The following is a 20,703-nucleotide window of genomic DNA, read 5'->3' on the forward strand; positions in this document are numbered from 1 at the left end:
GGCTGGAGGGCAGGGGCTGTCCCAAGACACAGCACCAAGGCTGTTCCACAAACAGAAGGCAAGTCGGGACTTCCCTGGGGGTCCAGTGGCTAAGACTCGGAGCCCCCAGTGCAGAGAGCCAGGGTTCGACTAGATTCCATATGCTGCAACTAAGAGTTCACATGAAATGAAGTGAAGTGAAAGTCGCTCACTTGTGTCCGACTCTTTGCAACCCCATGGACTATACATACATAGAATTCTCCAGGCCAGAATACTGGAGTGGATAGCCTTTCCTTTCTCCAGGGGATCTTCCCAAGCCAGGGATCGAACCCAGGTCTACTGCATTGCAGGCAGATTCTTTACCAGCTGAGCCACCAGGGAAGCCCAAGAGTTCTCATGCCAAAACTAAAGATCTTGCATGCCACGACTAAGATCCAGCACAGCCAAATAAATAAATGTTTCTAAAAAAATAAAAAGAAGAAGCAGGTCTCTAGCTCCCACCCCAGGGATACTGACAGTGACCCTCTTGCTTCTAAACCTGGAGCAGGAGCCCTAGCCCTCTGTGGTGGGCCTTTGCTGCTCCAAGCGCAAGTACAGAAGGAGGGGGTTCTCCCAGGACCCCTGGGGAAACACTTCTGCTGAGTGTGCCCAAGGACAAGGAGGTGGGAGAGAAGTGGGGAGGGCTCCCTACAGAGGGGTGACTTTGGAGAGAAAGTGAGCTCAGGGAGCCAGCAGAAGAGAGGAGGAACATGGAGAGAGTCAGGAGGGGAGGTAGGGGTCCGGGGCAGACTTCACAGGGCCTCACCCCCTCTTTGGAGAGGCGAGGTGACTCCAAGGTCTGCTCCTGAGCCCCAGGGAATCTGCCCCTTCCATGAGGCTCACCTACTTACCCACAGCATCACACCCATGAAGTTGAGCTCAAACCAAGGCAGCCCCCTCGCTCTCCCTCCCCCTAAATACCTCATCTATTGGACTTTAAAATGATTTTTTGATTGTGTGATCTTGGTGGTCAATCTATCTTTACGCAATCTTAGTTTCTGGTGGCTCAGTGGTAAAGAATCTGCCTGCCAAGCAGAAGACGTTGGTTCGATCCCTGGTTTGGGAAGATCCCCTGGAGAAGAAAATGACAACCCACTCCAGTATTCTTGCCTGGAAAATCCCATGGACAGAGGAGGCTGGCAGGCTACAGTCCGTGGGATCTCAAAAGAGTTGGGCATGACTTAGCGACTACACAACATCAAACGTACTTTATGGCTCTAAAAACCCTAACCCCTTCCTTTCCTGCCTCATGGTTCCTCCACGATATGAAGCGGACGCTCAGGGGCTGGGAGACTGGACAGGCAGCAGGTGATGCTGAGGGGTCAGTCCCCCAGGAGGAGATGGCCCCAGCACTGACACAGCCCTCTTCCAGTTTCACTCTCTTGCCTTTTGGTCTCCCTGGACTACTTCTGTGCTAGCCCCACCCCCAGCCCCATCCTCATCCCCAGTGCCTGTGGGAGGAGCACCCTGGCTCAGTAAGTGGCAGAATAACTGGAGAGGAAGCAGGTTATTGGCTAAGGATCATGGGGCGCCTGGCTCTTTTGACCAATCAGGAAGCCCCTAGGACTGGAGCCAGGACTTCTGGGAATCCACCCAGATTTCAGAGGTCCTGTCTTGCCCTGTGTCCTTCCCTAGCTGAGGTCCCAGGCCATCCAGGAGATCCTGGAGTGTAGGGTGGGCTAGGAGGGCGGGGCAGAGCCCGGAGGCGGGCACTCACTCGAGCACATCGCGGTTGAACTGCTTCTTGCTGTTGCCCAGGAACTCCCCGATCATCTGGCGGCTCAGGCCCTTACGCTGGAGCAGGAAATGGGCCACTCCAATGGGAGTGTCGGGGATGAAGCCTCGAGAGATCAAGAACTGGATGCCCTTGTCTGGGTTTCTGGGGTGGGGTGGGGAAAAGAAGTAGAGAGTGAGGCAAGACAATCCGTGACTCCTTTCCTCCCTTTCTTCCAGCCCAGGGAACCCACAGAAGTGCCCGGAGGTCCCCAGGTGGAATTCCCAGGAAATGCCACTATTCCTTCTGCTGCAGAGGGCCTCCCTTTCTGAAGGCTCTCTTCGCGCATGCTTCTGAACTCCCCACCCAGGACAGACGATGGTGCGGGGCTGGGGAGGGCTGGTCAAAGTGGGCTCCAGAGCAGGTGGAGGGGCATCCTTTCTGTCTTCAAGCCTCAGTCCCACTGGATCCGATCTTCAGGCCCCCAAGCCCTCCTCCCACCTGTATCCTGCTTTCTCTACTCAGGATCCATGCTGGAACCGGGAGGAGGGTGGACTGGGACACGGAGGTGGGATCTCTTACCACATCCCTCTTCCCTGTGCATTGTAGACACAAGAAAGACCCTGCTCCCCAGGGATTACTTTCCCAGGCTGGAGTCTCTGTTCGTGGGTGTGGGTGTGGGTGTGGGTGTGGATGCTGGAATTTAAGGTAAATGTGCTCCCAGCCTGGTTTGCAAATCCCTGCTGCTCCCTGAGCTGGGTCTTACGGGTCCAGGAGAAGATAAGGACAGAAATAGAGGGTAAGCCTTTAGACCCGTTTATAGCAGGCTGACATTTTCAGGACAACCAAGCATGTGACTGTTTTTCTAGCAACTCACGTTTATTGAATTTTACAAAAGTATCAGCCCACGACATACTGAGTAAAAACCCAAGCTGATCCTTCAGTACACATCATTTGAGAAGCACTGCCTAGCTGGGTCCAGGCATCTGTGTGGGCCTGGGAAGGCAGGGCTGAGGCTACCCTCATCCCGGTGGCTTCCTGATATAGAAGAAAGAGCACTGGGCTGGGAATCAAGCAGATATGACTTCACCCAGCTATTCCACTTACTAGCAGCTTCACAGCGCTCAGCTCACCTCACTGTGCGAGCCCTATTCCTGTTCTATAAAATGGCATAATAATGCTCTGTCTAAAAATTTTAAGTTTGCAAACGTTTTATCTCAGGCAGGCTACTGAATATAAGCTTGAGGCCAGAGGATGTGTGTTGCTCATCTATGTGGTTTCTGGACTGAGCACTCCAAAAATCGTCGCGGAATGAGTAAACGAACACACAGGTGAATGGTTTCTGCTTAGTCCTCACTGATTAGTGGGAGAGATGCTGTGTTTTCTGGTTCAGGTCTATGAAGGAAGGAGTGAGTGAGGGTGGAGATGCGTAGGTATACTTGAAATCTCCCTAGGACGGGTGTGTGCATTTCCTCTGCTTGCCACCAGCTGTATACCTCTTGGTACCAAGGAAAGTCTGGCTGGAGGCTCTGAGCTACCGCGGTCATTCATCTCTGTGTCCACACCCCTGCTCTCTTCTGCTCCACTTCCACTTGCCTCACACTCCCCGCCTGGTCCCCACCACCCCTCTCCTGTTCCTTGCACTAGGTCTCTGCTCCCCTGACCTTTCCTCTTTTCATCACTGTCTATCTTCTCCCATCATCAACCCCATGGGGCTGATGTTCCCCGTTTTCCCCAACTTCATGTCCCACCTGAGGGATTCGTGCTCCATCCTTGCATTATTTACCTAATGCTGCATTTTCTTGTAAATATCTCACTTTTCAAAGCCTTGCTTCTTCCAGCAGTACTAGTGGTTAAAGCATAGGTTTGAGGTGTTTTAGCCCTAGTTCTTAAAGTAAATTCATACCAATTAAAAATAAAATGTGTGTCCCCACACAGTATCTCAAGGAGCAGGTGTGGTCCCCAGGCCCCAGGGGAGGCCCCTGGGTCCATGCGGTCCATTCCCAGGAACCTTGCTCATCGGTAAGTGCAGCTGCCCCCTTTCCCCCCTCCATCCCCCACCCCGACTTACATGTTGAAGAGGTTGAGGCCAATGCGGTACAGCCGCTTGCGCAGGGTGTCGGTGGACAGCGTGGGTGACTTGCAGCTCGCGGGGTTCTCGCAGTGGTAGCGTGGCAAGCTCAGGATCATGGCCTGCAGGGCCTCCTTGGAGGCCGAGGCCGACGCTTCAGAGCCCGACTTGGCTGATTTGGTGGACGTGCTGCTGCTGCTCAGCTGCTCCGAGTTGTCCCCGGCCTCGAGTTCGGCCTCGGTCCCTTTCGCCGCCTCCTCGGTCTCCTCCTCTTCTTCCTCCTCCACCGCTGGCCCCGCGGCCATCGGCGAGCTGGCGCGCAGGGCCCCGCCGGCCTCCACCTCTGCGCTCGGGTCCTCAGCGGGCGCGATCCCCTGGCCGGCACTGGGGGCCTCGGGGCCCTCCGGGGCCTCCTGTGCTCTGGCCTGGCCCTCCTCAGCCTTAACCACCGCGGAATCTGCGGGGACAGGGGCCGTCTGCGCACCCAGGCAGTTGGCCACCGACAGGGCCGTGGAGGAGGAGACAGAGATGTTCTGGCTGGCGATCTGCACTGTGACGTCCCGGAAGGCCATCATGAGGGTGCTGCCGCGGCCCTGGGGCGGACTGGGGGGCTCAGTGGGCTCAGCCCCGGCCCCCGGGGAGGCGCCCTCGGGCTCCCGCGCCTCGCCCTCCAGGCCCGGCGGTCCCGCGCCCGCGCGCAGCGCCCGGTGGATCTGGTAAGCGCCGCTCTCCTGCAGGGAGCACATGGTCTTGAGGCTCCAGGTGCTGAGGGCGTCGTCGATGGACTTGGCCAGGGATTGCACCTGCTCGGTGAAAGAGTCCTCCAGCTCGGTGAGCGTGCCCGCAAAGGTGGGCGGCAGGGAGGGCGAGCGCACCAGTGGCAGCCCCGCGAGGCCGCAGCCCTCCAGGAGCGCCCTCTCGGCCGCCAAGCTCTCCGCCGTGGGCGCGCGCGCCTTGCGCAGGGAGATGCGCCGCGGCAGGCGGCTCTCCAGGAGAGAGTTGCGGATCTTCTCGAAGTTCTTGCTGAGCTGGTACTGGCGGAAGGCGGTTTGGATGGTGCAAGCGGCGCGCCGGGACACCAGGTGGCCCCCGTATTTGTGTTCTAGCATTTCAATCTGCAGTGAGGACAGAGAGGCATGGGAGCTCAGTTAGGGAAGGGATGTGACAACGCTTTCAGAGACCAGGGCAGGGGGTGACCCGGCTGACCCTTGGCGGGGGCCTGGGACAGCACAACTAGGCCGGCACTGACGGGCCAAAGTCTGAAAACTCTGCGATGGCCTCAAATGCCAGGTTGCTGCCAAGACTCCTAAAGGTGTGGCCTGGAGGTTTGGATTCTGGGGTTGGGGATACCCACCCAAGGGTGGGGCAGTTGCCAATGGTAGTAGGTGATTTTCATATATGGAAGTATTTATTTCTGAAATGCGTGGTATCTTGAATTTGTATTAAAATATTTCATCAAAAAAGTAGAAGGGTTAGAGGAAACAATATTAATTGAAACTGGGTGATGGTTAAATGGGAATTTATTATGCTATTCTTTCTACTTTTGTATATATTTTAAATAATAGAAAAATGAAGATTAAATAGAAAGAGTAAAAAACATTGCTGCTACTCCTGTTCACCTGCTTTCTTTCTTGGTATTCATGTCACGAATTGGGGTCGTTTCCTGTTTCTGGGAGCCACATAAGAGTTGGGTTTGGGGTTTGATTATCTCTGTGTTCCCAGTACCAAGCCCAAGGGCTGGCACGTGATAGAGCTCAGTAAATGTGAATTTAGTAAAAAGACAGATGGGTGATGGATGGATATTTCAACAGTGGGAGATCCTCCAGCTACCATGTTCTTCAATTCAACTCACCTCTGTTCCCAACAATGGGAACTGTTCCGATCAGGGCAGGGCTTGGTGGGGCTGATGGGGAGGTGGGGTAGGGGGTGCTGCCTCATTTGGGTGGATCCGAACCCAGGAAAACTTCAGGCACTGGCCAATCTGTCCTTCCTCCTCTCCCCTCAGCTCTCTCCCCACTCTGTGGTCTTTTCTCTCCTTGGGTGGCTAAGCACTCACTTTTTCTCCCTTATCAAAAATCTCTCCGGGGAAAGGACTAAAAAAACATTCTCTCTGAGGTGTGAATGACCAAGAGGGGTTAGCAGTGGTTCTTCCTGGACACTTTTTGCATTTAAACAACACACAAAGACCAGACGAAGGGGCGGGCAAAATGGCAGCACTGTGGTGGGTTCCATCGGTCCTTAGGGAAGCTTAGGACGTGAGAAAGTGTTCCTGGGCTCTGAAACTGTGTCCTGCTGCTAGTCACGCACCGTACACTCCACTTACAGAGTGACATTCCTGAACTGAGAATCACGACTGGTGGCTGGGATCGACAGCTCAAGGCAAGACCATTAGCCCTTCAACCTCCCCCAGGATCACAGAGGAGTGCGGTACGGACAGAAAGGCCAAACTCCATCCCCAGGACATGGAACCCTTCGACCTGCTTCCTAATCTCACCATAATGTTCCTCTCTCAGGCTGACGATCTCACCATCTCTTGCCTTCTTTGTAAGCTTTCTTCATCCACTAGTCCCTTCTACTTGCATTTCCAGCCTCCAGCCCAGTGCTGGGCCCTTTCCACCAGCCTACAGACCCTCCTAAGTCTCCCAGACTGGATCATGTCTCTGCTTGACTCCCCTGTTCGGGGGCACTAGCCCACTCTCTATTTTCTACTAAACCTACAGGCAGACTCCTCTACCTCCTGTGCCTCAATCTGCGAGCGAATGCCGAACCACCGGCCAGCCCCATGTGCCCCAACTCCTTGCAGCTGCCTCTTGCTCCCACCAGACTTCTGACTCTCCAAAGGATCACCTCAAAATGAACTTTAATCACTAAATCCCATGCTCAACTCCCTCGCTCCCCAATTTTCCTGCAGCTTTGATACTTTATCCTTGAAACTCTGTCCTCAGCCTTCACGACCCAGTCTATCTTGGTTTTCCTGTCTCCGTACAACTCCTGGATCCTATATTCTGACCACAGGGTCTCTAACCATGCTAGTGACGAGTCATTGGGTGCCCTCTTCCATTCTCCAGGCACATCTTCATGATTTTCCTATGCTGGACATCTTCCTGACTTCCATGTGGGAAGTCTTTAGAGCAGCCTTGTTAGCTGATAATTAACAGCTAATGAAGAGGGAACTGTCTAGGGAACAGCCTTCATGGCAACTCTATATAGATATCTCTGGGGCTAATATCCTCTCACCTCTTGTTTGAGAACCTTGTCTTCTTCCATCGTAACTTCACTGCACTGTGATAGGTGAACAAGCAAGCCCAGGAAACACCCAGCCCAGATCCACCTCTTCCCTGCTGGCTGACCTTGGACATGTTTCTTAACATCTCTGAATCTGTTTTCTTGTCTGTTAAATGAAGATAATCCTGCCGACTCTGTGATTTCATTCTGTGGTGAGAATTCTTATTTCACAAGGTACTTGACACACAGTAGGTCAAAGCTCAATAAGTGGTAGCAATTTGATGGTGAAGTGTTGATTCCACGACTTTCAAATCTCCATGCCTAGACTCAACTCATGGAGAAGGCAATGGCACCCCACTCCACTACTCTTGCCTGGAAACTCCCATGGACAGAGGAGCCTGGTAGGCTGCAGTCCGTGGGGTCTCGAAGAGTCGGACATGACTGAGTGACTTCACTTTCACTTTTCACTTTCATGCTTTGGAGAAGGAAATGGCAACCCACTCCAGTGTTCTTGCCTGGAGGATCCCAGGGATGGCAGGGCCTGGTGGGCGGCCGTCTATGGGGCCGCATAGAGTTGGACACGACTGAGGCGACTTAGTAGCAGCAGTAGACTCAACTCAAGACCTCCATTTCCAACAGTCCACTGCTCCCTTTCCCTGAAAGGAACCGGCTCTCAGTGATATCCTTAGTCACGTCCAGCACCCCAGCTCCAAGGCTGTCCAGCCTGGGAACCTGGCACTTGTCCCTGGGTCCCCCTTTGCCTTATCCTGTGCATCTGTGAAGCGCAAAGTCCTACAGCACCACCCCTCCATACCTTCTGCCATCACTCTGAACTTTCCACCTGACTGTCCTACGTGGGGCGCTTTGGACTCCCCCCTTGGATACTCTGGCAGCCCCCAGTTGCTTCCCTGCTTCCTCCTCCAGCACCATCCACCTTGCGTTACATCCCCCTGAGCCGTGTACTCAGAGAGCAGGGTAAACACAGGTCTTCCAGTCGCTGGAGATCCTTGCCCTAAATAAATATAAACACCCTGTTCTAGGGTGTCTGGGGCTCAGCAGCCTGGCCCCGCCCACCCCAGCCCCTCCTACTACAGGAGGTCCACTGCTCACATGCCAGCCCCACCTCCTGCCCCTGCCCGCACCCCCACATACTGGGCTTTCCTGCCCCAGCACTTGCTCAGCCTCCCCACCTCCACAGCCCCCTACAACCCCCAACCCCCCACACCCCTCCCCACACTGTCACCCCCTCTTCACCCTCAGCTCCCACCCTCGCCCTCTCCTCCAGGCAAAAAACGTTCGCCCTTTCTTTCAGTGTCCCTCCCCCAGGACGCCTCCCAGTCCCCCAACCAGAACGGGTCTCCCTGCCCTGAGTCCCCTGGAGAAGGTTGCCTCCTGCTTCTCTGACACTCAGTTTCCTCACTAATCTTGGTGGTGCTCGTCTAACTCAGGCTCCCGCCCTCCCCTCCCTCCCCCAGACCCCTCCTAGAGCAGAAACTCCTGGAGGCCCAGATGTGTCCTCATTCTCTCCACTGGTGGCCTCAGCCCAGAGCCTGGCCCGGAGCCACTGCTCGTGCTGGCCTCTGAATTCAGTCCCAGAATCATCACTTTTTGTTCGCATCATGTCATATAGCTGGCTTCCCCTCACCCCAGCCTCATGCCTGCTGCCCACCCCGGCCCCCCACCCCATGCCTGCTGCCCGCCCCGGCCCCCCACCCCATGCCTGCTGCCCGCCCCGGCCCCCCGCCCCTACAGGCAGGACACCATTCTCTGTGGCACCGCCATCCTGACCTGTGACTGGGGCTTCATCGGTGTTTGCACCCTGAACTGAACTCAGCCAGGGGAGTGCAGTGCAGGCTGTCTTCTAGATCTGGGCTCGGAGCCAAAGTCTGCACCACTGCAGCCCCTGCCCCGTGTGTGTTCCCCTCCCCCATACCCACAGGCCTGGGGGACACTCCAGTGCCCCTCGACAGCAGCAGCGCCCCAGCCAGGCCCTCTCACCTGGAGTTTTGGACTGGCTGATGGAGCAGGCCAGGCAGGTTGGTGAACTGGGAGAATAAGGATTGTCCAGGATCCCTTCCAGCCCCAAAACTACAGGATGTGAGTGACTCGTGAGGACCACAGGGGCAGAATGCTAAATCCCAGATCTCAAAAAAACCTGAGATGGAGTCAGGCCCTGAGCCAGGCTTCATGACCCTCTCCATCCCCTTCAGGTCACTGAGCTGGTACCTCCCCTCTTCATCTTCTGAGCATCTTCTCACGCCAGGTGCTGTGTCGGGCACCAGGGATATAATGATGGACATCTTTGCCCTGCCTTCAAGGAGAAGTCAAGTAAACAGGGATGGTGATCCAGGGCTGGAGGGCAATGTCAGGGAGCACCTGGGTGCCATGGGAACACTGAGAAGGGGCCTCCCCCATAGCCTTGGGAGAGCTGCGGTGGAGAAGGAAGGCACAGGGAAGTTCTGAAGGAAGAGAAGGAGTGAGTATGGACCAGTGCAGGAGACGGGGGCCGGGCACAGAAATGCTAGCAATTGAGGCAAAGGGCTATAGGCAGCAACCAAGGCCCAGAGAAGGGAAGGAACTTGTCTAAGGTCACACAGTTCATCTGCAGAAGAGAGATCTGTGGAGTTCCATCTTTTGTAAACATATGCCATGTTTTCAGTCACCCTGCCCAACTCCTCGATCGCTTTTTGCCAGTATTCTTGCCTGGAGAATCCCACAGACAGAGGAGCCTGGAGGGCTACAGTCCATGGGGTCACAAAGAGCCAGACACAACTGAGCGACTAACACTCCCACCCCTAGCCTGTGCTTGGCCTGGAGGGTTCCCTGGGCCAGAGGAGGGGGGCTATTCCCCAGGACAGGAGGACCTGGCTGCACCCCTACCAGCCCTCATCTTTCCTGCCCACTTCTGCCCTCCTGACACGCAAGCCCATCTACTAGAACTACACCCACGTGAAAAAGGTCCACGGTGCCTGTTAGAACCCCGCACGACTCTCCATAGCCCCTAGTCAGTGAGAATTAAACTAATTCCCTGCCCAGGCCAAGGCACGAGTTTCTTTTGGTGTTACTAACAGGCCACTGCTTCAGTTGAATGGTAATCTCTTCGGAGAGCAGGGAGGGACCATGTTTTTTCTTTTGGGTATCCCACTTCCTCATTGCTTTGCTCATCAGAGTTATTTAAAAATATTCACTCGATGAACTCTTACTCTGTCCAAGACCCTCTGCTGGATGCCGGGCGATGGGTGCACAGATGAACAGGAGATGGTCTCTGTCCTCAGGGAACGGAGAGGACGCTCTCATATGGCCAGCTGACCATCCCATCACACCGTGCCGCTCCAGACAGGCTGCCTCCCGGCCCCTGCTTGGGGATTCCTTACCCCAGAAGCAGGACCTGCTACATTTTCAGCAGCTCTTATTGTTAGTTAAACTAAAAAAAAAAAAAAAAGGCAATAAAAAAGAAAACCTTCCTCTCCTATAAGTTTATGCACTAGTACCACTATTTTTATTTTATTTTTGGTCCTTGCATGTGGGATCACAGTTCCCTGGGGATCAAACCCATGCCCCCTGCATTGGAAGCAGGGAGTCTTAAAGGCTGGACTGCCAGGCAAGTACCACTATTTTTACCTGGAATAATAGAAAATAATCTGATCTAGCTAATTCACATTCAGCTCTTCCATGTTTAAAACTCGTCTTCATGTCTACAACTTCCCCATATGACCCTGTGAATGGGTGCGTGCTAAGTCACTTCAGTCATGTCCGACTCTTTGAGACTGTAGCCCCATGGACTGTAGCCCCCAGGTCCTCTGTCCTTCGGATTCTCCAGGCAAGAATACTGGAGTGAGTTGCCATGTCTTTCTCCATCATATGACCCCAGCCAATCTATTTTCTTTTTTAGAAGAACCTCAGAACCTCAGGGTTCTCTTTGTTGCCTCTTAGAAGAAGCCTTGGAACCAGACAGCCTGACCAGTACCCAGTGGGGCCCCAGGCAGCTGCCTCCTTTCTGTTGTTCAGTTGCTCAGTCGTGTCTGACTCAGCGACCACATGGACTGCAGCACACCAGGCTCCTCTCACTGGGGGTTTTATCTACATGTCTGTGAAGGCCTCTGGGCCCACTTCTCTGGCAGCGGCTTCACTGGCTGTTGATTTATCTTGAGCTTGTAGTCAGCTCAAGCCCTAAGGCCTCTCGCCCAGGACCAAGCCTTCTCATTTTGTAACAGTGCTGTGGAATTTTCAAAGCTAAGAATAGAACTTGAGATTTTTCCCTCTTTCACTTTACATTTTCCATTTAACCACATTTCTGTCCTAATTAGATTTTTTTTTAATCTGGGATTCTGTTATCAAGGTATTAGGTGTCCCCTTTCGGCTTTGCATCAGTCCCTTTTCAGAATGGTTGAACAGGGCAGTCCCTACTCAATCACCTTGGAATTGGTGCTGATAAAAAAAACCATTGTTTTCTATAATTCCATTTGAGAACAACCCACCTGACTATATTGTCAACTAACCCACTTCCTATCCCGTCCACATAGATATCACAGGAGATTTTGTCAAATACCTTACTAAAAGCCCTGTGGTGCATCGTGGGCAGCTGGCCCCTGACCCAGGGTAACAGCTTGGCATCCGTGCTCAAAGGAAGGGATGTGTCTGGCGGGGCTCAGCTGGGCTCAACCCAGTCTTAGTGACTTCTCTACTAGCTTCTCTTCCTAATCCGTCCATCAGGTTAAGGAATGGTTCTTTAGAACCTACACATTTTAGAGCTAGAAGGGACATCAGTGATGATTCAAGGTGTAATTCCCAGTTTTGCTGATGAGGAAACCAACACCCAGAGTGCTTAATTGGTGTTTCCCAAAGTCACAGAGGAACTGGAGCAAGGACCCACAGTGAATCCCACACGTGTGGCTCCAAGCTCAATGCTCTTCCTCAAAAACGCTAAGTCATAAAGTCTGTGTCTAAGCATGTTCACACACACACACACACACACATATCTCCTTTCAGGTCTCTTAATTTTCCACCAAAACAACTGTGCCATTGTCATTTGGGGGGTGTCGACGGGGACACTATTTTTCTTGCTGCTTCACAGAACGGAAGATGGAGACCCAGAACCCCTCAGTGAAGTTTGTTTTCCAACAGGGGGCTTTCGTTGTTCAGTGGCTAAGTCCTGTCCGACTCTGCGATCCCACAAACTGCAGCACGCCAGGCAGCCCTGGTCCTTCACGTGGACTCTCCCAATCTGGGCTAATCCCGGGAATCTTTAGTCTACCTGGAGGACACCACTGTCTTCAAACCTCTTTGGAGCCTGTGTGTGCCTGAGCAGGGCGCTCGCCCCTTGAGTGGGCAGGTAGGCTGGGCATCTCTTTGGAGCAGGATTGGAGGTGGGGGCTTCACCTGCCTGGAAGTATGTGGGCCACTGGGCTTTCTGCAGTGGTAAGAGGGGCAGAGCCCTGGACACACTGCCTGTGGGCTTGGCACTGCACGGGTGACCCCTGCCGCTGGCAAGGCTGGCTGCAGGAAGAGCTGGCTGTAGGGAAGGGAGTTACCCCTTTCAGCTGGGAGAACTAGCGGCCAAGAGGTGGGCTTGCCCCACAGGCGGCCCAGACAGGGACATCCCTGGGACCCTGGATAGCGCCCGAGTCAGGGCCCTTCACCACCCTTCCCGCCCGCCTCGGAGGCCCTGGGTACCTGTTTATTCTTTAGGTCAAGGGAGATTTCGTAATCGGAGGCGGCAGGGGCGCGGGAGCAGAGCGCCGTCGCCAGGGCAGGCTGCTGCCGGCCAGGGGAGGCCGCGCGGTGGGGGCCGGCCCTCGGGGAGGCGCCCCCCGCCCCCGGCCGCTCCTCCTCCTCCTGCAGCTGCTGGGCTTGAGCCTTCGGGGCATGGGCACTGGGTCTGCCGGCCGCCGCCGCCGCCACGGAGTCCTCCGTGCCCCCACCGGCCTGGGCGCAGGCGCCGTCACTGCGAACGAAAGGCAACGGAGCTCGGTTGGGGGGGGCGGGGTGCGTGTGGGTACGGGGAGGGGGCTGGGGCCCTTGGGCAGCTATGGGCCTGTGGAGGGGCTGGTGGGGGCCTCCTGCTGTCTTCATTAGGGTGGGGCTATCTTGGTGTGCAAGAACTCCAGGCCAGGAGGAAAGCCTGAGCTTGGGGAGGGTCCCCGAGGGGCAGAGGGAGGGGCTCAGGAACTTGCTTAGACGTAATATGTGTGCCGTGTTGTGCTTAGTCGCTCAGTCATGTCCGACTCTTTGTGACCCACGGACCGTACTGGCCAGGCTCCTCTGTCCTTGGGGATTCTCTAGGCAAGAAGACTGGAGTAGGTTGCCATGCCCTCCTCCAGGGGATCTTCCCAACCCAGGGATCGAACCCAGGTCTCCCGCATTGCAGGCAGATTCTTTACTGTCTGAGCCACCAGAGAAGCCCTAGGGGTAGACTACCCGGGTTCCGATCTGGGTCCTGTCTCTTATTAGCTGTTACTTAACAGCTAAGCGGGTTACTTAACCTCACTTTTCTCTGTTTCCCCATCTATAAATTGTTGTTCAGTCACTCAGTTGTGTCCCACTCTTTGCGACCCCATGGACTGCAGCCTGCCCAGCTTCCCTGTCCTCCACTATCTCCCGGAGCTTACTCAAACACAAGTCCATTGAGTCTGTGATGCCATCCAACCATCTCATCCTCTGTCATCCCCTTCTCTTGCCTTCCATCTTTCCCAGCATCGAGGTCTTTTCCAATGAGTCTGCTCTTCGCATCAGGTATAAAATGGAAATAATAATAGAACCTACCTCACTGGGATGTTTGGAAGGCTTAAGTAAGTTACAGAGTTCTTAAGGCAGGGTCTGGCTCCTGCTGCCTGCTCAGTGTGTGTTAACTACCATAGTTATCAGTGGTCTGCTTACTGGCCAGTGGCTTAAGTAGCTGAGAGGAAGCTGACCCCCACTGAACCAGGTCCGTCTTTTAGATGGCCGATGTGAGGCTGGGGGAGGAGTTGACGCTTCTAGATGAAGTCGCTGCCCCTCCCCAGCCCCTCTCTCTCTGGTGGAACCAGGGACAGGAGCCACAGCTGCTGCCCACATGCCCGCCTCTGAGATGACACTCAGGCTGCTCCCCTCCCCGGCCAGCCTCCAAATTCTGCCCCTTCCCCAGGCCCCGCGCTGAGCCCTCTCCAGCATGAAGCCTTCCTGGTGGTTCCAGCTTCCAGCCTCCATCTGCGAGGACCCCAGAGGGTCACCACCTGCATCACAGAGGAGCATCTTGGCTCACGGTGAGGGCTCCAGTGCAGCCCCCTCCCTTGTGGCTTTGGTCAAGTTGCTTTTTCTCTGAGCCCTGGTTTCCCCATCAGTACATGGGAGGCGCTGGTACCTGCCCTACAGGGTCCCTGGGAGGTGGAAAGGAATCAGCACGTTGAGGGCTTCGTGCAGCACCTGGTACGGACTGAGTGCTCCAGAAATGTTAATTTCTCTTTCCCCATCTCTCCACCCCACCCCCGATTTCCCACAAGCCTGAGGCTTGTACTCTATTTGATCCCCTTCTCCCCAGCTGGTGCTGAGCAAACAATGAGGGCTCCGCAAAAACTTGAAGGATGAATTGAAGAGAACCCAAGACCCCTGACACAGCCTCTGTGGTGGACAGGTACCCTAGGTTATCTAGCCCATCTTTCTCATCTCCCTTTTTCACAGATGAGGAGTGGGGGCCCAGGGAGGTGGGCTGGCTCTGGTTGGAGGGCCAGGCAACCTTGGGATTTATTTCTTCCAAGGCTTTGTCCCTCGTAAGATGCCCCAAATCGTGCCAGAGCAACTGCTTCTGCCTAACTTTAAAGCCTCCTAGTGCTAAAATAACCAAGGGTAAAGAGTCCATCTTCATTCAAGTCCTCCCAGCACTCCCCTGCACCCCACCCCCTCCCTCAAACACAAATAAAGAAGAGTTCACTGGCTTCCCTAGCAACAAGGAGCCTGACTCCTTGCCTCTGCATAATTCTTTGCTTCGTCATTTTTCCTGTGGCCACCAATCAAGCTATATAGTTGGATGAGCTCTAAGTATTGGGTTTTTTCACTGGTATCACCAGGAAGTTCTTTGTAAGGTCTAACTTCAACTTTTCTTGAGATAGAACATGCCCATTCTTCCCGAATGGTCACGTGTGCTGTGCTGTGCTTTGTCGCTCAGTCGTGTCAGACTCTTTGTGACCCCAAGGACTGTAGCCTGCCAGGCTCCTCCGTCCGTGGGATTCTCCAGGCAAGAATACTGGAGTGGGTTGCCATGCCCTCCTCCAGGGGATCTTCCTGACCTAGGAATCAAACCAGGGTCTCCTGCATTGCAGGTGGATTCTTTACCAACTGAGCTACCAGGGAAGCCCCAGGGTCACATGGAAAAGCCCCAGAGTCACCTTCCTCCCTAGCACAACCTGCCTCCAGGGGGCAGAACACACTCTCACTCTGGACTCTGGACTCTGGACTGTCCTTGGTGGTGATGCCCAAGGCTTCTTCACCCCAGGTTTTCAAGATGCATGACATTAGGCCTATAAGCATCCAGGGCCCGAGGCCACCCATGGAGGTTTTTCCACACAGGAGACCATAAGATTTGAGTATGGGATGTGAAAGTCTTTGAGAATTTGGGGAACCAAGCAGCTCCTCAGAGGAACACTCCACGCCCAGAGGACCAGAATGATCTGTGTGTTGAAGCTCTGCACCGCATCAGGGGAGGGTCACTCATGTGGGGCGCTGGCTTGTGCTTAGAGGGCCTCTAGGTGCCCAGTGCACATGCCTGGTCCTGGCACATCTAGGATTCCTCGAGGTTCCAGCAACCACCCAGCTGTCCGTCGTCTCGGCTACCAGAGTTGGCTTCCTAAAGTGCAGATGCTCAAAACCCAGAAGTGACTTTCTGGTACTGCCAGATATAGTTCAAGGGCATTCGTGATTTCACCCAAATCTCCTTGTCCATACCCATCTCTGGGAGTAACCTGGCCACTCTATCTACTGAGTGTTAGTTGCTCAATGTTAGTTTGACTCTTTGCAACCCTATGAATTATAGCCTGCCAGGCTCCTCTGTCTATGAGATTCTCCAGGCAAGAATACTAGAGTGGGTAGCCATTCCCTTCTCCAGGGGATCCTCCCAAACCAGGGATAACCCAGGTCTCCTGCATTGCAGGCAGATTCTTTACCATCTGAGCCACCTGGAAACTTTCCTCAAATCTGCTGTACCCGCTCAGACCACCATGCCTGTACTGTCATTTCCTCCTGCCAAGGTAATGGCACCCCACTCCAGTACCCTTGCCTGGAAAATCCCATGGACAGAGGAGTCTGGTAGGCTGCAGTCCATGGGGTCTCTAAGTCGGACACGACTGAGCAACTTCACTTTCACTTTTCACTTTCATGCATTGGAGAAGGAAATGGCAACCCACTCCAGTGTTCTTGCCTGGAGAATCCCAGGGACAGGGGAGCCTGGTGGGCTGCCGTCTGTGGGGTCACACAGAGTCGGACACGACTGAAGCGACTTAGCAGCAGCAAAATGCCTTATCCTTTCTCTGCCTTGACAGCTCTTTCAGAATTCACTCATTGTTCCAGGAAAAGTCCGCCCTCCAGTGTGCTCCACTGGTTCTTGGCACTTGCCTCTATTTCATAACTGACCACTCTACCTAAATTATTCACTGATGTGTCTCTCTCCTCCACCAGACAGTGCCATGCACAGCTTTTTATCATAGGTGCTTATCACCTAGGCTGGCTTATAAGACATGTTTAGGAAGTGTTAAATGGATAGAGGGATGGAGGGGTGGATGGGTGGATGGATGGATGGAGGGATAAATGGATGGGTGAATGGATAGCATTTAATCTCTCACCCTTTCCCAAGAGCAGAGATACTGTGGTGAGCTTGGTGATACAGCCCCAGACCCTTCTTCAAGGACTGATTTCCTGTCCAGCCCTGGGGCTGCTACTGAAGCTTGCCTTCAGCTGTCAGCTCCCCCAGCTCCTTCTGGGACTGTCTGAGCTGCAATGAGCTCCTGGGCCCAAAGTCATGTTTTCCCCAGGGCAGTCTACATCCAGTGGCCGACAGTGGTTATAAAGGTTCAGTCATGTGATCCAGTCTGGATCTGAGAGGTCATGCTCCCTGCAGAGCTCGCGATGGGATTAGCCCAGGCTCCTAGTGGACGTCTGTCACAGGTTAACCTCTCCCTGCCCCGCGCTACGCTCCTGCCCTCCCCCGAGGCGTGTTGACCCTAAGCATCCTCTAGTCAACATCCAGCACACTAGACTCAGAGTTTTTTCCCAGAGACACCAATGAGCGATGAGCACCCAACCAGCAATGGGCACCCAGCTTCTCTTTTTCCTTCCTTTTCCTTGTCAGCCACGATTACCCTGGTCTCCCTGCTCCCAGGCCTGTAAAACTTTTCTGGGCTCCAGACACCTTCAATAAAGACTCTGGGCTCTCTTCCCAGAAAACGGGTGTGCTTTCATACGTGCCGAGTCCTACCTCCACACTCAGAGGCTTTACAGGCTCCGTGGATCGGGCTGAAAGCACTCTTCTGGGGGGATGGTCATGGGTTTCATCCATGTGCTGAGGACTGTGCCAAGCACTGAGGGCTGGCTCCAAGAGCTGTAGGCAGCTCAGCTCTGGTCATACAGAAAGAAAATGTCAGGGTTCACACGCCACCGGGCTTTCAGACACCGGCCACTGTTCCCTCAACACTGATGGGTCCTCGCTCACAGGTCAGAAGGCTTGAGTGGAGGGAGCCCCTGTTCCTCTGACTCACTGATTTCAAGGAAAATATATTTATTCTGCACCTCAGTTTTCTCATTTGCAAAATGGGGGTATGAATATCTCCTTTCCAGGAGAGTGATGAAGATGAGGTTGACCTCCTAGGTTAGTGTGCTGGGAAAATGCATCCCTGAGAAGGATGAGGAGGTAGAGCGGGCGGCCGTGCAGCCCCTGCCAGGAGCTAGTCCCGGCGGTGGTGGCCCCCTGGGCTCCCAGGCAGACCCTGCCCGCCACCAGGAGCTCAGGGCCTGGGAGCTGCCGAAGAGCTGTATGAAGGCTTCCCTGGTGGCACGGTGGATAAGAATCCGCCTGCCAACGCAGGGGACATGGGTTTGATCCCTGGTCCAGGAAGATCCCACCTGCCCTGGAGCAGCTAAGCCCATGCATCACAGCTACTGAAGCCCCTGAGCCCTAGAGCCTGCGCTCCACAAGAGAAGCCACCTCAATGAGAAGCCCAAGTTCCGCAACTATAGAGTAGCCCGCACAAAGCAACGAAGGCCCAGAGCAGCCAAAAATTAATTAATTAATTAACAAAAGAGCCCTGTGAGGGGGCTGGGGAAGACTTCAGGGGAGGGAGCACCAGGCCTATGCTCGTCCGGTCCGCTAGAGATTGGCTTGGGACGTGGTCCTGGCACAAAGACAGAGAAAGGGATGAGGGGAAGCCTGAGGCACGTTGTGGGGTTTGGGGACGGGGTGAGGAGGGAGGGACGGAGGGCCACTTTCCCCTCTGAGCAGTGGCCAGAGCAGCAGTTCCTGAGACCCAGGCAGAAGTGTTTTGAAGGCTGGAGGACTCCTTGGGCGGCAAGGTTCCCCCAGAGGGCCTGAGCCTGACCAATTGCACTAGATTATCCTGACTCCGCCAGCCTTTCTGAAAGCCCTTCTGGGACAAAGAAACTAGGCATTTTCCAGACAAAAGCTAACAAAACGCCTCACATCTCAAGATTTTTCAGCCTTTACTAAAACACTCCTTTCTCTCTCTTGCCTGAATCGATAAAGTGATCTTCGATGGTCAGAATAAAGGCTGAGCAAGGGGAGTCGAGTGTCCTTGGTGGGGGGAGGGTCCCAGACGGTGCTGGGGAGGGGTTGCAGTGAATAGAGGGCCAGCGTCTGTAACAAATTCACCCTGTGCTGATTCCAAGCACAGGCTGGAAAATGCCGCCTTTGGTGGTGGAGAGCCCTGGGCCCCGGGCAGGGTCTGACCGCCTCCGCCGGCTGCGCTAGCTGTAACGGTAGGCACATGGCTTCCCTGCACCTTGGATTGCTCATCATAAGATGGACAGTTTGAGCAAAAGGCTCTGACAACAGGAAGGAAGGAGAGGCCAGCTTCCTCCCTCTCCCTTTCCCTCCATGGGGCCGGGCCCACACCCTGCACCTTCCTGTTCCTGTCCACGCCCCTCTGGCCTCCATACCCAGGGACATGGTGAAGGCCTCCCTGCCTTCCTCTCTGCCCTGACCACCGTCATCCACGCTGGAAGCTGGGGCTCGCAGGAGGAGGCTCTGGAGGAGGGCGGCTGGGTCTTCCCTGCTGTCCACTTGCAGAGGCCGCCCTTCCTCCCACGGACCCCAAGAGAGTAAGTTACTCCCTCTCCTGTCTGCTCAGTGGAGACTCCAGGATTTGGCTGCACGACTGTTCCAGAAGGGTCTGGAAGGGCTGGTTTGTCTGGAGGGGTTTCCTGTTGAAGGCATCACAGCCCTCTGGGCCTGTGTCCTCCGCAGAACCAAGCCCAGGGTGCCACTCAGGGTGGGCCCCCGAGTCCAGCGTGGAAACCATCTCTGCATCATAGCCCCTCACGGTGAGATGCCAGCACTTGGTGCCCACTGGGGAGGGGGTCTACATCTAGAAGTTTCCTCAGGACACCTCCCACACAGACTCACAGGCTGGACCACACCAGTGATGCGATCTGATTGCCACTGGAAGCCTAATATTTTTGAGCATTTTATTTCCTCCCCAATAGGTGTGGATCCGGTAGCAAAATCAAGCTCTCAGGACACCCTCCAAGCTCGCTGCCTGACACATTGCACACAGTCACAAGTCCCGGCTTCTCTGAGCCCGAGGACACACCTCGGGCTTTCTCACCTCCTGTGTCTGCCCACCCCCCACAGAAGCTAGTTCCCTGCCCATGTTCCCACCTCACCCACCCCGAGGATGATGCTCCAGAAACATGGCCTGCAGTCTGTCCTGACATACCCCACCGTCACCTGACAGCTGCACTGAATAGTTGTTGTTAAGTCGCTCAGTCGTGTCTGACTCTTTGCGACCCCATGGACTGTTTCCTGCCAGGCTCCTCTGTCCATGGGATTCTCCAGGCAAGAACACTGGAGTGGGTAGCCATTTCCTTCTCCAGGGGATCTTCCTGACCCAGGGATGGAACCCAGGTCTCCTGCATTACAGGCAGGTTCTTTACCATCTGAGCTATAGGGAAGCCTGTGGGTTTCCCAGGTCATCTCCAAAGGTGTTTGGGTGAAAAAGGAAGCAAGACACAAAAGCTTTGGGAGGAAGCCCCAGAGCTCCCACTGTGCGGAGCCAGCCCCCAACTCCAAGCAGGGCAGGGGTCAGCCCCAGGCCACAAACCTGTCCTTGTGGGGGCTAAACTGTCTCCTCCTCTTAGGACGGAAGGAGACCAGACTGTCAGCTGGCGCAATTTTCCCGATAAAATGCCTCTATACTTAATCTCATCCTCGCTGCACTGTGACAGCCGGGTGCTAGGTTAAATCATTTCCTCTCCTGCCCTGACATCTAGAAAATCCGCTCTCAGGGCCCGCTGGTCCTGCTTGATTGGCATTCATCAGGGCTTTTAGCTCCTTTGATCTCTTCCCCAGCTGGTCTCTCAGTTCTGAGTTCCTCACCCCTGCTCGCTGTCTCCAGCCAGCTCTCCATGTGTCATGGGCCAGGCTGGAGTAGAAACATCTGAACGTGGCCCCCTCCTCCTTGCCAGTTGCCTGCCGTCC

At 54.7% G+C, this 20,703-nt stretch overlaps 1 protein-coding gene across 2 annotated transcripts in view; it reads right to left on the reverse strand.

Moving 5' to 3' along the window:
- Positions 1 to 20,703, reverse strand: part of IQSEC3 (IQ motif and Sec7 domain ArfGEF 3) — an 89,276-nt gene that overhangs the window by 26,736 nt on the left and 41,837 nt on the right. Inside the window, exons 3-5 of one of the 2 annotated variants that reach the window (XM_070370092.1) lie at positions 12,702 to 12,972; positions 3,804 to 4,918; positions 1,736 to 1,897 (exon numbers count right to left, since the gene is read on the reverse strand). In XM_070370092.1, coding sequence (XP_070226193.1) covers positions 1,736 to 1,897; positions 3,804 to 4,918; positions 12,702 to 12,972 — 1,548 coding nt within the window. Of the gene's footprint in view, positions 1 to 1,735; positions 1,898 to 3,803; positions 4,919 to 12,701; positions 12,973 to 20,703 lie in introns of those variants that run through there. The other variant, XM_070370093.1, reaches the window with a different exon arrangement.

Source organism: Bos mutus, chromosome 5 (genome assembly GCF_027580195.1).
Source record: "Bos mutus isolate GX-2022 chromosome 5, NWIPB_WYAK_1.1, whole genome shotgun sequence".
Taxonomy (NCBI): Eukaryota; Metazoa; Chordata; class Mammalia; order Artiodactyla; family Bovidae; genus Bos; species Bos mutus.